The 16657-nt window shown below is 42.9% G+C and overlaps 1 protein-coding gene across 1 annotated transcript in view; it reads right to left on the reverse strand.

The window, feature by feature from the left end:
- LOC119167077 (hypoxia-inducible factor 1-alpha) overlaps positions 1-16657 on the reverse strand; it is a 284063-nt gene that overhangs the window by 129252 nt on the left and 138154 nt on the right. The window contains exons 2-4 of the mRNA XM_037418495.2: positions 15561-15757; positions 9358-9497; positions 4423-4617 (exon numbers count right to left, since the gene is read on the reverse strand). Of these exons, the coding sequence (XP_037274392.2) occupies positions 4423-4617; positions 9358-9497; positions 15561-15757 (532 nt within the window). The remainder of the gene's footprint in view (positions 1-4422; positions 4618-9357; positions 9498-15560; positions 15758-16657) is intronic.

Raw genomic sequence — 16657 nt, forward strand, 5'->3', positions numbered from 1 at the left:
TTGAGTGAACGAGTGTCGTCAATGGAAGGAAAAATGTCAGTGCTGTCAAAATTAGAAGCTACTATCACTGAGTGTACAGCACGCTGCGATACCCAACACGGGGTGATACAGTTGCTTCAAAAGAAGATTGATGATCTTGAAAATCGTAGTACACAGCATAACTTGGTATTCTACGGCATACCTGATACAAGTGTCCGCGAATTATGGTCACAATCTGAATTGCTTGTGAAAGAAGTATGCTCGACAAAATTACAAGTTAACCCGGAACGATAGAAAAAGCACATCGGCTCGGGAAATTTAAAGAGGGAAAAACGCGGCCCGTGATCGCAAGGTTCGAGTCACTGAAAGAAACGCACCCGATTTTAGGAAAGACCAAGAATTTGAAAGCTACAGGTATTGGTATGTCGGAAGATTTTTCTGAGCCAAAGCGAAAGAGAAGGCAAATTTTGTGGCAATTTGCTAATAAAAATAGAAGCAGGGACATAAGAGTACAACTAAAACACGACACCCTTCACATAGACGTCATCAGGTACACTTACGATGATACCTCAGGCAAGGTTGTGCAGTGCAAGTGACCGAATAAGTTCTTATGCTCCTCACTTTCTTTTTTGTTGGTAAACTGTAGGAGCATTAAAACATAGTTGACATATTTGATAACGTAGTGCGCATGATAAAACCAAGTGTAGTTTTCGGTACTGAATCATGGATGAATGAAGACGTGGCAAACATCGAGGTATTTCCAGATAACTTTACTTGTTACAGGAAAGACAGGAACTATCATGGAGGTGGTGTATTTATCTTGGTAGATCAGCGCATTCCATCTGTAGGCATAAGCACTACAGACAATATGAGTGAAGCTGTTTGGTGTCAGCTTAAGCTATCGAATGGCAAATCACTATCAGTCTGCTCTTTTTATCGACTGCCCGCCAACTGGTTCAACTAAGGAATTTAGTGAATTCACTGCTACAGCTACAAAAATCACCTCTGATTACGTCGTTATAGGTGGGGATTTTAACCTTCCTGATATTGACTGGAATGAGCAACCAATAGCTCCAGGAAGTTCTCTTAGTTTTAAATCTGAAATGGCTGATTCCATGAACCTTTTGTCTTTAAAACAGACAGTGTTGAAACCAACTCGAGGAGGTCATATCCTTGATCTATTTTTCACAAATATGCCGAAAATGGTAGAAAACACTGAAGTATTACCAGGGATAAGTGACCACGAGGTTTTGCTAAGTGAGATAAATATGAAACATACGAGTGCTTACAGTGAAAGGAGTCGGTGCATGTACAATTACGCGAAGGCTAATGTCCAAGGGAATCAACACTACATTAAAAGTATATTTCATTGTTTTCTAAACACTTGCCGATGAGTATTCAGTAGAAGAGCTGTGGAATTTGCTTAAAGACAAGATCCTAGAGCTGAGAAACCAATTTGTTCCGTCATGGGTGCTGACCGGGAGGCGTAATAAAAGTAAACCATGGTTTTCTAGAGAACTTGACGTTTTGGTCAAGCATAGGCAGAAAATTTATCGTTCATTTAAAAGAAATCCCTCGGAAGAAAACTCTTCCATAATGAAGCTGGCAACGTGTGAAGTAAATAATGCTACAGTCGAAATGAAAGCAGCCTACTTAAACACAATTGAACGTAGAATAACGCGCAACCCGAAAGAACTCTAGAGGTATATCAAATGAAACAAGAAATACAACATTTCGATTCCCGCTCTGACCAGCGGTGATATTACCGTGAGCGATGTGACAGAAAAGGCCAAGTTGTTCAATTTATATTTCACGTCAGTGTTCTCAGCCGCTACTGACCCCCAAAAAGACTTGAAAATGTTGACACACGAATCCACATCCATGCCTGATGTAGTACTTCAAGCTCGCGGCATTGAATTACTACTTAGTGATCTAGATTGTGCAAAAGCAGTGGGTCCTGATGGCTTACCTAATTTTATGTTGAAGTCTTCTTCCCATACTTGAAAGTTATTTTTGAAAAAACGTTAAAACGGAGTTCTCTTCCAACTGATTGGAAAATGGCGTCCATTGTTTCTGTACATAAATCTGGCCCGCACAATGCTGTGAGTAATTACTGCCCTATCTGACTCACTTCTGCGTGCAGTAAAATTCCTTAACGCATTTTATATACTGCGGTTCTAAAGCACATAGATAGTAATTCCTTATTCAACTCTAACCAGCATGGATTTAGGCAGGGGCTATCATGCGTTACACAACTGGTAGAGTTCACCCATAATTTAGCAGCAGCACTGGACGACAAATTTTCGGTCGACTGCATTTTTCTCGACTTTCAAAAAGCATTCGACACTGTTTCGCACTACTTATTGCTGCAAAAACTAACCGGTTTTAATATTAATCCCGAATTATTGCGTGGATTGCTGAATGTCTACATGAGATGCGACAATACGTAGTTGTAAACGGCGAACAGTCTAATATAACTAGTGTTACGTCAGGGGTACTTCAGGGATCAGTTCTGGAACCATTACTTTTTTTATTATATATAAATTACATTAACGAAAACGTACAATCCCATATTAGGCTATCTGCAAACGACTGCATTTTATACCGTCGGATTACCTCTGAAACTGACTGCTCCGTAATCCAAAACGACCTGTGCAATATACGCGTGGTGCCAGCGATGGGAAATGAAACTGAATCTTAAGAAAACTGTATGCATGAGGTTTTCCAGAAAAAAGAACCCAGGTGAATTTGAATCCACAATAGACGGCTCTCCGGTAAAAATGGTGTGCGAATACAAGTAACTAGGTGTTTTCTTTTGCCCCTCTCTATCATGGAATCGGCATGTGGAATACACTGTAAATAAAGCTTGTCAAAGCTTAGGATTCTTAAAAGGAAACACACGTGCTTTTCCACGGCAAACCCGGGAGGTACTATACAAGGCATACGTGAGATCAGTACTGGAGTACGCATGTTGTGTGTGGGACCGTGCAACACCTTCAAATAAAGAAAAATTAGAAAGCGCTCAATCCATAGCGGCGAGATATGTGTTTAATGCACCTATGTATGACAGACAAGTTCAGTGTGGCGGAGGCTAAGCTGAAGTTAAAATGGAAGTCTCTGCAGCACCAAAGGGCATCATTTTGACTGAAGCTATTGCATAGAATATTTTATTCTCATACTCGAATTGCCCGTGATGTATACATAAGCCGGCCTCGGTACATTTCAGCCCGAAATGATCATGAAGACAAGATAAGAGAGTATGAATGCAATACATCATCTTTCAGCAACTCTTTCTTTTTTCGAGAACTGTAAGTCAGTGGAATCGACTTGCTTCCACAGTTGTAGAAATTTCTTCAACGGATGCGTTCGTTTCTGCAATAAAAATGACTGAATCTTTCAACCGCTAAGCCCTATAGATTACGTGTGTGCACCTGGCAGTCGCTGTGATGTGTACAGTATCTTGATTTCAAACTGTGTTGTTTTGGGGTTAATTTGCCCTTGGGCTAGCCGAATGCTGCACTTTGTTTTGATTATCATGAAATTTTCATCAATTTTTGTGGTTTCCGCATTTTTTTCTCTCTAATACATATTCATTTTCTGACGCAGCTGTGCTCGGTGCAGCTGTGTATGTTTTGTGTCTTGCAAATGTATTTCTTCTTTCTTTTTCTTGTTTTTACACAAACTTATCTAAACTTGCAAATTTTCATGTTCTTTCCTTGTAACCCCACTATAATGCCTGTATGGGCGCTGTGGGTATTAAATAAATAAATAATAAATAAATAGATCAGGCTCTTCGTTTGCTTCGAGTAATGCAGCTTTAATATGCATGCGTTTGGGCGGGAGGAGAAAATACAGGCAGAGACAACGCCCTGAGGTTCCATTTCCAGTTCGCTGTGACGTCACAAATTTTGATGCTGTCTGCAGGGGCCTACATAATTGTTTATCGGTAAACACCCTTCACATCGTGTTGTCAGGTACCCAAAGTTCTAACATAGCACATTAAGGGCCCACATAGTAGTTTATTAGTGAACACCGTTTACATTGTGTTGTCACGCACGCAAAGTTTTACCATAGCAAGTTTGAGAGAATTTCATTGAACCAATGTGGGCAAAATACTTAGGAATACTTTAAAATTTGTAATGCCACTCTGACATTCATACCACTCAGACAAGGAGAGCAGCTACAGGTGTGAAATTCAAAAATAAATCTTTGACATGCTCTCTTTTTCCTTTCTGGAATAATTATTATGTGATGGCAAAATTATAGACACTAAAGTTCTGAAAAAAGGATTCATCCACCTAAAATTGTTTTTTGTTTCGCTATAGTGTCCCCTCAATCTCCAGTAGCGATTAGCCTCGAGTGTCTAAATGAAGTGACACGCGGTTGTTCATTTTTCGGAAAACAGCATGACAGTATGTGCAGTGCTACTTAATTCTACCTCACCTTGTAAGAAGAGGCCGACTTGACGCTGACGCCACGTCCCTTGCTGCCCAGGGTGCAGCGTAGGCGCATCAGGAAGTGACAAGGCTGAGGAGACGGGTCGTGTAGGTCTTCGGGTTTGGGCAGCAGCGCAGCCTTGAGTTCATCATGGTCGCAGGGATGACAGTACTCGTACACGCTCTGACCCATCAAGTCCACCTGCAGCAGTGTTGGAAACGAAGGAGTAAGACGTTCGTACAAGCACCATAGTTAAAACCCTCGCTTCATAGACAGGCTGAATTAAGTGGTTAACTAGCCTTACCTAGTTAGCAAGTTAAAGGGACACTAAAGGCAATTTGTGTCCAAGTTAGAGGTCAATGCTTGGGGATGTCTAAAACGCCAATCAAGAAATCAACATAAGTGTAGGACACTAATTCCGTCACCAGTGGGACATTCTGGAAGTGAAATTCGATAGCATGCACAGACCTCATAATTATCGTCACCCTGACTACGTCCATTGCCGAGCAAAGGCCTCTCTTATGCTCTACCAATCAACCCAGTCCTGTGCTTTCTGCTGCCACGTTATGTACCTTCAAACTTCTTAATCTCATCTGCCCACCTCATTTTCTGTCTCCCTCTCACGCATTTGCCTTCTCTTGGAATCCAGTCAGCTACCATTAATGATTAACAGTCATCCTGCCTACACGCTACGTGCCCGGGCCATGCACATTTCTTTTTCTCGATATCAACTACGATATCTTCAACCCACGTGTGATTCCCAAATTACAGGAGGTTTTCAGAAGCCTAAAATGGGGACAGTTAGAGATAAAAGTTAATGGAAGATACCTTAGTAACCTGCGCTTCGCCGATGACATTGCATTGCTGAGTAACTCAGGGGACGAACTGCAACTCATGATTACGGAGTTAGACAAGGAGAGCAGAAAGGTGGGTCTTAAAATTAATCTGCAGAAAACGAAAGTAATGTACAACAACCTCGGAAAGGAGCAGCGCTTGAAGATAGGTAATAGTGCACTTGAAGTTGTAAAAGACTATGTCTACTTAGGGCAGGTAATAACCGAAGAGCCGAACCACGAGATTGAAGTAACTAGAAGAATAACAATGGGGTGGAGCACATTTGGCAAGCACTCTCAAATAATGACAGGTAGATTGCCACTATCCCTCAAGAGGAAGGTATATAACAGCTGTATCTTGCCGGTACTTAGCTACGGAGCAGAAACCTGGAGACTTACAAAGAGGGTTCAGCTCAAATTGAGGACGACGCAGCGAGCAATGGAAAGAAAAATGGTAGGTGTAACCTTAAGAGACAAGAAGAGAGCAGAGTGGATTAGGGGACAAACGGGGGTTAAGGATATCATAGTTGAAATAAAGAAGAGGAAATGGACATGGGCCGGGCATGTAGCGCGTAGACAGGATAACCGCTGGTCGTTAAGGGTAACTAACTGGATTCCCAGAGAAGGCAAGCAGGTTATGGGGAGACAGAAGGTTAGGTGGGCAGATGAGATTAAAAAGTTTGCGGGTATAAATTGGCAGCAGCAAGCACAGGACCGGGTTAACTGGTGGAACATGGGAGAGGCCTTTGTCCTGCAGTGGACGTAGTCAGGCTGATGATGATTATTCCCAAATGGTAGGTGTAACCTTAAGAGACAAGAAGAGAGCAGAGTGGATTAGGGAACAAACGGGGGTTAAGGATATCATAGTTGAAATAAAAAAAAGGAAATGGACAAGGGCCGGGCATGTAGCGCGTAGACAGGATAAACGCTGGTCGTTAAGGGTAACTAACTGGATTCCCGGAGAAGGCAAGCAGGTTAGGGAGAGACAGAAGGTTAGGTGGGCAGATGAGATTAAGAAGTTTGCGGGTATAAATTGGCAGCAGCAAGCACAGGACCGGGTTAACTGGCGGAACATGGGAGAGGCCTTTGTCCTGCAGTGGATGTAGCCAGGCTGATGATGATGATGATTCCTGCCTCACTCTCCTCTCTTCCCGCCTCTTAAGGTTACACCTAACATTTTACTTTCAATCGCTCGCTGCATCATCCACAACTTGAATTGAACCTTCTTTGTAAACCTACAGGTTTCTGCTCCATAGATAAGTACCGGTAAGATGCGGCTGTTATATACCTTTCTCTTGACCTCAGTATGATCAATCACAAACATTCAAACTGCTCATGAGAGGAAAGAACACTGTAGCACATTAAAAGATGGAATAAAATGAAACTAGTGCGTTACAGTCCAAACTAAGCAAAAAAAAAGAAACTTTTAGACATGACCTGGAACGATGCAAGTTTTGATTGCGCTGAGACGGGTGCTTTGGATTGCACTGATGGCGTGCCGACCATTAAAGGGCAATTTCTTTTTTTTTATACTAAGCATTTCTTTGACATAAAACAGGTAGCTTAACATTTGTGGAACACTATTTCAACAATTCACATCAACTTCCATAGTAGTGGGAGCTATCCTGTTCCCAGTTAATGGCATGACAGCGTCTCATGCAACTGCTGAGTAAAGGTGTCTTGTAAAAAATTTTATAACTTCATTGGAAAAATAAAGATTTTTTTCCTACACTGAAATAAAGTTCAAAGTGTGATTTAGTTTGGTAATCCACCATTTGACATTGGGCCAGTTTATGTAACATAAATTGCCCAAAATTGATATTGCCTACCTCGGTTAGCTGTTAGACACAATCGCGGCTCTAACCACTGCTTGAGTTGCTGTGTAACTGACCAACTGTTTTGACTGCATTCAGCGATTACAGCGATCACATCAACTATGCTTCAGGTTGCCTGTATAACTGTGGTAGAAGTACAAACAAGTTGGGCAATTCTGCGGCCGAAGTTGTCGCTTGCATTGGCTTGGTATGGCACAACGCAAATATTCAGATTGTTCCGAGACATTGCACCACCAACTTCTGGCGCAGGCTGTAAAATTTTGAGCAGCGCAAGTGAAAGCCTAAGGTGTGGCCTAGGTGTTTAATAAAGCTGTAATGAACCATGGTAGTATCCTCACGCACACAATATCAAGCAGAACTTGAACAGTGCCAAAAACGAAATGATGAAAGCAGTAGACAAACTCTCATTTTCACCGGTTGCTTTCTTCAAGTTCAGTAAAGTACCAAACAATGCAGTTCAATATGCTGCTACACATATTGGGCAGTTTTGGTACAGCACCGCTTTTTCGAACTTCAACAGATTAGTGACCATAATGATAATAACAAGTGTGGTTTATAATGTCACCCTAATACATAAATTCCAAATAATAAATACTTTTCTTTTGGCAGGAATCAAGGGACCCAAGTTATATCATTAGTATGTCACCTTGGAAATCGAGCAATACAGTCGCTGCTGCTGTCCGAGATATTCTGACTGAAACCACATCTTGAAACGCGATTTTCTTTGATAATGAGTTCTTTCTTGCAAGAAAATGTATCTAAATGCTCAATGAACCCACTATTTTGATTTTGGATCTATTCCTTTATTTCCATCTAACATCGTTCCTTCTTCCAAACGACGCTAGTACTCCTGAAAAAAGGAATGTATGAATATAAAAAGGCTAGTGGTGTTGACAGTCTGGCAGTTCCGTAGCGTTCGTAATAGGCCATGCGACTTATCTATTGAGGCCATAGGTCATGCATGCGCCATGTCTAATCAGCGAGAGGCCCTTGCCCTTCTCGGAAATGCACAGCGGACCGACGTTTCTAGGAAGCTGGAGAGGAGGTTTCTATGCAAACACGTCTGAGGGCAAACGTAGGAGACCGCTGATAGCTGCCCACCCACGCGCCCTTTACCTGAAAATAACTGCAGACAAAACACGTGAAGCCACAAATAAATGTTGGAGATATGGTGAAAGTAACAGCAAATGATGTGCGATATCTAGATCAACCAGCGTTACAGGCTGCCCACGCTATCTCAAATGGAGACAGTCACAGCATATCAGTCCAGGATCACCAGAGGAGGGACCTCGTAAGGACAACACTTGGGGTACAACCAATATAAACATCTGATATGGCGTCACAGGGCTATATCGATGTCACAATGGATCGCCCTCATATCAAAGTTGTTTTGTGTTTCCGAATTCATTGCATAAGTTCCGCTTCCTAATTTCAGTACGCCTGTAGGGCATGCCAGCTGACTCGTTATATTTAAGCAAGTTTTTCCAGTGCAGCACAAACAGGACAATAGACCATGATGTGAAAAACACAGACAGATTTCATCTGTTTTTCTACATTTCTTGGGTCTTTCATCTCGTTTCATGCTGGAAAAACGCATTTCACATTTTATGTTCACTAATATGATGTAGATTTTCTCAGCAGATATTCACATTAACAAATGAAGCATGTGCAGATTGAAGCCCCATATATTTCAGGAAACCACAGGCAGAAGTGTCCAGACTTGTACACCACCGCAAAGAAAATAAACACTCGGCTGTGCTTAACAGAGAAGGCAATAAACACATAAAAATGTAGCTCAGATCAGTATGTGCAACTAGCACCATTTTTCGCTCAATAGGCTTTCGGCATCTATGCCTGAAAGTGCTCGTTTTGCCAAAGTTGTTTTAGATACCCCTTTCCCGTTCAAACTGTTGTATGATAATACAAAGAAATAAACGCCTCACAAATCACCTCATAGATAACGTACAACATGCAAGATCAACAACCATAAATGAAGCCTACAAAGTCGAGACATTCAACGCTTAATTGCTCTGCAAAGGCTGCAGTCAGCAAGGCAACGCAGTTTGCAAATGCGTACATAAGTGGGTTATGCAGAGAAACCGATACACTGCAACGGTAGAGATCAAATGCAGCTACATCTTCATGAGACCACCATGAAAACCAGTATTCCACCTCTTACAAAATTTTGCCTTTGAGCGAGTGCAGCAATGCTGTGCAAAGTTATAGACGTATGATAGAAATACTGTCAGACACACGAAGCACATCAGACCGACCTGATTTAGACCAAGATGGCGTCCCACATTGTCAGAGAGGAAAACAATCTCTCCCTCCGCGGACAGCACCAGCAGGACGGCGTCCAGGGCCTCCAGAACGGACGAATCGTAAATACTGCAGGCTGCCGATTTGGCCACTTCTGCAAAATACGGGAACGAGGTACATTCACAAAGTGCATATTATTGACATGAACAAACAGAGACACAGAAACTAAATTTCAGTAGAGGTTTACGCTTTCTCTACATAATCTTCACCTAAATTTATGCAATTTTGCTGACAATGTAGTACTGCTGCAGACCACAGCAGTAGAACTTGTCATTATTTAGAGTTCAGGAAGAGCTTGTCTTGAGTGACGACTTTGCCGTTGTCGTGAAAATTTCCCACGCAGCATGCTTTTAAAGCAAGTCAAGAGGAAGACAGGTGCGAGGTCAGATGACTATAGCGGACGAGGCAAAATTGCATAGCCTAAATAGTTTGGCCACCACCACCTGCGCTAAGTGAGCTGGATTTTTCCCTATGGAAGCTACCATGCCGTTTTGATGCCATAGTGGTGCTTGGCAGTAATGTAAAGAACAGAAATTTAATATTACACTAACGCTTTAGATGCGCGACTATTTTGATGCCTATCGTTTATACCTTTCATAAGTCTGTCCCACTGGTAATACAAACTTTATGAAAGTCTCTCGTACGTAACCGTGCAGTCTTTCTTTGTCACAGGTTACATAGCACTGCACATTTATGAAAGTAACCAAGAGAGTTGTAGAATGATAAGCATGACAGTGTATAAAAGACTGTCCACAGGTTTGCACAAAAGCTGAGGCAGAAGCCTTATGTGTCTATGAATTAACATAGCTTTGCCACCACTGTTGTTGGTTGGAGAGCGTGTGCGTGCGCGGAAGGGGGGGGAATAAATAGGTACTTTGCAAGTATAGTGGTGTTTGGTTCATGTGTGGACACATAATGCTTGCACATTATGACACAACTTCTACATAAGTTTGCATTTTTTTGCGATTGACACTTAGCAGCCATTGAATATCTCTGTTGTTGTACAATGCTGCTGAACTTATCTTGTTTCATTTGGCAGAAGTCTGCCTGGTTGGGATAGAATCTAAAGGAATGAGAAAACTCTAACCAAAAGTATATTAGGAAAAAAAGCCGGTCCAGCTTCTTCCTCGACCACATCCATCCGGATGATGCAGTGACTGTAGAAAAAGGAAGGAACACTTGCTGGTGACTACTCCTGGAATCCTGGCACATTCAGCAGAGTGGAGAACATCGACCGCTCCACAGGGGACATTGCCCTCCCTCTACTGCCAAGGTTTCCGACGAGTCACACGAGCCTTCACGCAGAGCAAGCAAGCACATCTCGGACTTTGTCACTCCCGAGGAAGAAGCCGGACTGGCTTCGAAACATCACATTTTCTTAATCTAATATTGGTTAAAGTTTTCTCATTCCTTTTTTTTATCTTGTTTGGATAACTCTGCAGGGTTCTATTAGAATGCCAAACCCCTGTAACTGCCCTATCTTCGGTATGGCCATGCCATGTCAGGAGGTATTCAATGACTTACAGGGGCATATCTTGCGCAACTAGCCATACAATGCTTCCACACCAAGAACAGTGACAAGCAAGTGTAGGCAATCAAACATGCATCCCCTCACGGTCGAAAGATACATTAAAGGGCCACACTGTGCTGGAGTCCACTGGCGTTCCTCTTCCCTGCCCACTTTTACTCACATCCATGCCACAATGGAAATAACTTCAACTTTATACCTCTTCTAGTATACACTAGGAGAGGCCTTCTAGCCTAAAAGCTGCCATAAAGAGCTTTAGCTCAAGAGCATGTTACAAAGGGCATTGCAGAGTATGTTATGGAGGACGTTATAGAGCATTTTTAGCTCCAGATGATGTTATCGGGTGCTTTACAGACAACTTAGTACCGTAAGCATCATTAGTTCCGGACAAATGACGAATGGCAAAGACTGACTGTTGCGCCTGCACAATTGGTTCGACAAACTTTACGTCGCATTGTTAGCTAATGCAGTAACAGTGCCGAAGCGTTCCAGTCACAAGTGTCGGTTGACTTCCAAGCCGGACCCTTCGGTTCAGCGCTGTTTACTCAAGAATCGAGGCGGTGTGAGATAGGCCGCCACAATCATCTCACGCGGCGCGCCAAAAGTCAACAGTGGGTGGCGCAACGTCTAGTGGCCTGTTCACTCAGTGAAGTGCGAAAGACGACAACAGTTGCGATACGAGTGGCCCGTATCGGCATCACACCTGCCGGAAAAGCAATCAACAGGCTTGACGCACTCCATGGAAGTGATATGCGCCATTCATCAAACTATGCAGCTCCGACACACTGCAGGTTGCCAGCAGAAAAAGAAACTGAGCCAGTTCCAAGACATGAAAACCATCGGACGGCAAAGCTGTAAGTGCACGAGTGTATGTGGGGTCCGACTAGAACATCTTAGTCTCAGTTCGAGTGTCGATCAGTACTATCACCATTTAGCATCATCAGCATCACTTCATTACTACTACTATACTCCTACTTCAGATACTGCTGGTACTACTACTACTACTACTACTACTACTACTACTACTACTGCTACTGCTACTGCTACTGCTACTACTACTACTACTACTACTACTACTACTACTACTACTACTACTACTACTACTACTACTAGAGACATAGGCAGAATTTTTTTTTTACTTGAGAAAGGGGGGTATTGGGGGAATCTCCTTGACTTCCTTAAAGTGGTCATTTTTCACTCTGTGGGCTATGGCAAAAAATATTTAAGAGGGGGGGGGGGGTGGCATGGCCCAATGTACCATCCCCAAGCTAAGTCACGGCTAACTACTACCATGACAATGGCACCGGCTAGACTAAGCCTGCTTGATTGCAAAATAAACCATTAACCATTCTATTCCTCAGGGGCTCTGTGCTTTTTTGTTAGTAGCATGTCAAAAAAAAAATAATGAAGGCAGAGAAAGCATAAAAAACTTTTACAGTTATGTTTAGAATTCAAAATAACATTAGTCATAGTAGAAAACAAGATCAATACGGTCAATGAGACCACTTGCTGTTGAGCCTGCAACACTGTACTATGTGCATGCTTCCTTACCAATCAAATTACAGTGGCAACCATGACCTAGTCCACTTCCTTAAGTATTCACATGTACTTGTAACGATTAGCCTTAACAGGGTTAGCTAGCACACATGAATGCCTCTTAACCACGATCTGAAAAGCAGGCGACTGCTACCGAAGTCGAGACCCTCGCTATTAAAATGTTCTCGAAGCCTTCTTCTGCCCGAACAAGCGAATCGTGTGTCAACAGAAAAGGTCTTGGAAAGCAACAAAGAAATAAAGATTATAGATTGCAGACAGCACTATTGCTGTAAATGGGAAACATTAAGCAGCATAGCTGTGGATCTACAAACGCACGAATAGCCAACCTTTTTCTTTTTTTTTTTTAATTAAATGTATGTAAGGAGAGGTTGGTGCCAATGCGTGGCCCCGGCCAACCTTCGTAATGGAAGCTTCCTTGTTGTGTTTATAACGAGTGGTTTAGTGCTAAAAAAAAAAAAAGACAATTAGGTACACCAAAAAACAAAAGCTTGCTAGATATATAATGTTAAGAAAGCTATTTCTGGCTTAATCTGGGGACATAACCTCCAAATAAATGTTCCAGCCCGCAGCTGGTAATTCAACCTATTGATTGATATGTGGAGTTTAACATCCCAAAACCACCATATGATTATGAGAGACGCCGTAGTGGAGGGCGCTTCGGAAATTTCGACAACTTGGTGTTCTTTAACGTGCACCCATATCGAGCGCACGGGCCTACAACATTTCTGCCTCCATCAGAAATGCAGCCGCCACAGCCGGGATTCGATCCCGTGACCTGCGGATCAGCAGCCGAATACCTTAGCCACTAGACCACCGCAGCGAGGCTAATTCAACCTATAAAGTTGTCAGCAAGATTAGAAGCATTATGCGCTAATAGAACCGAAATTTGAAATAGCCTTGGAGGCATTGCTTTGTAAGCTGTTACTGTGGGGTGTAGGCAAACTTACAGCCTAAACGGCAGGTTAATAGGAGTCCCAACCAGGGTGGGGCTTTATTTTACACTCTGAAGCTAAAAAAAAAAACATTTGCAGGACAATTCTCACTTATTGCAAAGGTGATAAGCCATGAAACCCTCAGACAGAAACATCGCATTCCATCAATGTGGCAGATATTCGATAAAGCCACAACAGCCTGAACTACGGCCAATAAGGTGACAACAAATAATGTAGATAATAGGAAGGTCGTCTTTCTTTCTTTTCTGGGAACTGCGGCTGTGGCTGTAAAAATATTTGCCAGCACCATTGTGTCACGGGCTTTCCAGACTCCTAAATCTTCCGACGTTGAAACTTTCCGTCTTCGACCAAAGTTCCAGATAGCAGAAGATAAGCATGAGCACACAGCTAATCTCATTGCGACGCAATGGCTGTCTGGCTTCCAAATAGCTGCCACTACAGAGTCGCAGCAGTCCCTAATCCCTTTATAGGTCACAAAACAAGAAGAGACTACGTGTGTGGCATCTTGCACAGAAGAAGCACATGGAAGCAATTGGATGATGGGCGGGCAGTGTTTGGTGCTATTATGAAACTATGGCTCCTCACATGATACAAGTCTGTCGACAACTGTTGCAGGCCATATTAAAGGAACATTAATGTTGCAGGCCATATTAAAAGAACATTAAAGAGAAAGCAATCTTTTTTTGTACTGATAAAGTAAAACAACGCAATCACAAGAGCGCCATTCTTACCACGAGACGGCACTTGGTGAGCAAGCAAACGCGCGAAAAGAAAATGCGGATGGTGACGCCACCTTGAGATTCCCCCACTAAACACTGTGACGCCATAGATTTCGACTGTGTCTAGAGGGCACTACATACTTGATAATTGGTAAAAAAGAAGTTCATTGTCATATGTAGGGGCCATTGACTTATCATACAATGTTTCCGAGAATTTCATCGAATCAACATTGCGAAAATACAACAAAATACATTTTGAAATCAGTGACATCACATACAGAGATATCGAGCAGGAATTTAAAAATGAAACTTCCACCCGATTTCATCCTCTAGTCGTGAACTTATCATGGCGCAACTTGCAAAATTAGCGTGCTCAGAGTACAATCTATGAATCTATAGTCTATAGCCAGAATTTTTTTTCAGGACGGGAGGGGGGAGGGTCAACCATACTTTGTGTATGTGTGCATGTACACATACGCAAGTAAAATTAAAACCTTCTGGTGGGGGGGGGGGGGGGGGGAAGAACTTTCCTCGCTATGCCCCTGATTTAAACCAAGTCACTGTTTCACTTTAGGGGCCCTTTAAGGAAGTGCTGCAGTTCTATGTGGACAAACAAGATAGATGTTCAGAGGAAGATAGAGGCTTCGAGTGAAAAGGACAGAAAACGCCAGGGGAGACAATGTTTAAATGAGTGGGCTTATCGAACCATTGGCTGCAGCAACATCTGTTCAGCGTTTACTTAGGCATCAGTCCAGGTTTATGATGCCTAAGCAGGAAATCTTCTTTTTTCAAATAAGAAACCTTCTTTCCAACAAATCCTGATAAGTTTTCTCGCAACTTCATGCTACGAAAAGAAGCAGATGGCAATTTTTCCACCTTGCAAGCAATGACATTTTAAGGGAAGCTTCTATAACCCGCAGATTTTGGCATCATGCGCAATAAACCTTGTGCCAGCGAGCAAAAAGACAAGCTGAGGCACCCATGAAATGTCCCTTTTAATTGCTGCCTGGATATGAATGTGTGACCATCATTGCTGCCGGTGGCAACAGAAGTGCTCAACTGCTGAGCGCATGGATGAAGGTCCGACTTCCCCAAGGATGAAGGAAACAGTAAGGAGAAAGCATTGTGCAATGCAATAGAAAGATGTCAGCACGTCAGGCATACATTTGCCAAGCTTAGCTTACCATCGATTTTCCTGACACGGTAACGTCTCCCGAAATGATTCTCCTAAACTTCCCAATAGCTTCACGAAACAAAAGGGCAAACGACAGTTCTGCCTCTTTGCGAGAAACGATTCTTAATGATATTCAGCAAACTCGGATACTCCGAAAGTGTGCAAGACGGCGTCACACTTCCACATCTCAGTATCGCGTATCCAGGGCAACAGAGGCTGCACTTACCGGCTATTGGCTCGAGGATCTCCTGCAGCCGCAGGTAGCTGATGGCCAGGCGCATGACCGATGCCTTGTCCAGTTGGCAGGCCACGCTTTCCGGAAGCGGCAGCTGCTGCGACAGCTCAGTAAAGATCTCGGACTCTTTACTGCGCCGACATCGGGCTGCATCTCGTGATTTCTCTTTACGTTTTTCTGAATTTTTGCTGCAAAGAGAGAAAGAAAGCCTTCATAAGGGAAGCGCATTTTTCGAACCAAATTGGCACAATTAATAACAAGGCCAGTAACACTGTAACTGTAACACTATAACAAGGCAAAACCACTGTAACTGCTTATTTCACTTGTGACAATAACTTCCTGTGCATCGATCTGTGAAGGTAAATCCACGAGTACTGTGAATCAAACTAAGATGGCAAAACTGCCATAAATATCAGCCATGGGAGCATTAAGACTTGCCAGAACTGTGAAATCACTTGGCAACAGTGAATGATGGTCAAATTTTATCAGGACAATGATGCACCAATCATTTCAAGCTACTTGCTACTGATGAACCTGCATTCACATAACTGCAGCTATTTAAATGGATACTCACAAGACAAAATATGTATAAGAGGTCTAAAGTGGCTAGTGTAAGCCTGATTTGATTGATGATTGATTGATTTGTGGGGTTTAACGTCTCAAAACCACCATATGATTATGAGAGATGCCGTAGTGGAAGGCTCCGGAAATTTCGACCACCTGGGGTTTTTTAACATGCACCCAAATCTGAGCACATGGGCCTACAACATTTCCGCCTCCATCGGAACAGTGTGAGCCTGGCATTACCAAGCACGGTGTTTGGCAATTGAGAGCAGTGCATTGCACAACATGTCCCACAGTTCCCCAGCTGTTACATGAAAAACGCTTGCGAGACTAAGCTTCCACACACAGAGCCAGCTAATAAAAACTTGCTGCAAGGGAAAACCACAGAGGCAGCAGAGGGGGAACGGAAGCCTTGAAAGGGGGAGACCAGATGTGACTTCTACAGCATCTGGGGCGTAAAGGATTCAGTTATCGATGCGACTTCCAATCTCTCCTAACACTGCAGCAAAGTGGAACGAGCCATT

This window comes from Rhipicephalus microplus, chromosome 6 (genome assembly GCF_043290135.1).
Source record: "Rhipicephalus microplus isolate Deutch F79 chromosome 6, USDA_Rmic, whole genome shotgun sequence".
NCBI classification, from domain to species: Eukaryota; Metazoa; Arthropoda; class Arachnida; order Ixodida; family Ixodidae; genus Rhipicephalus; species Rhipicephalus microplus.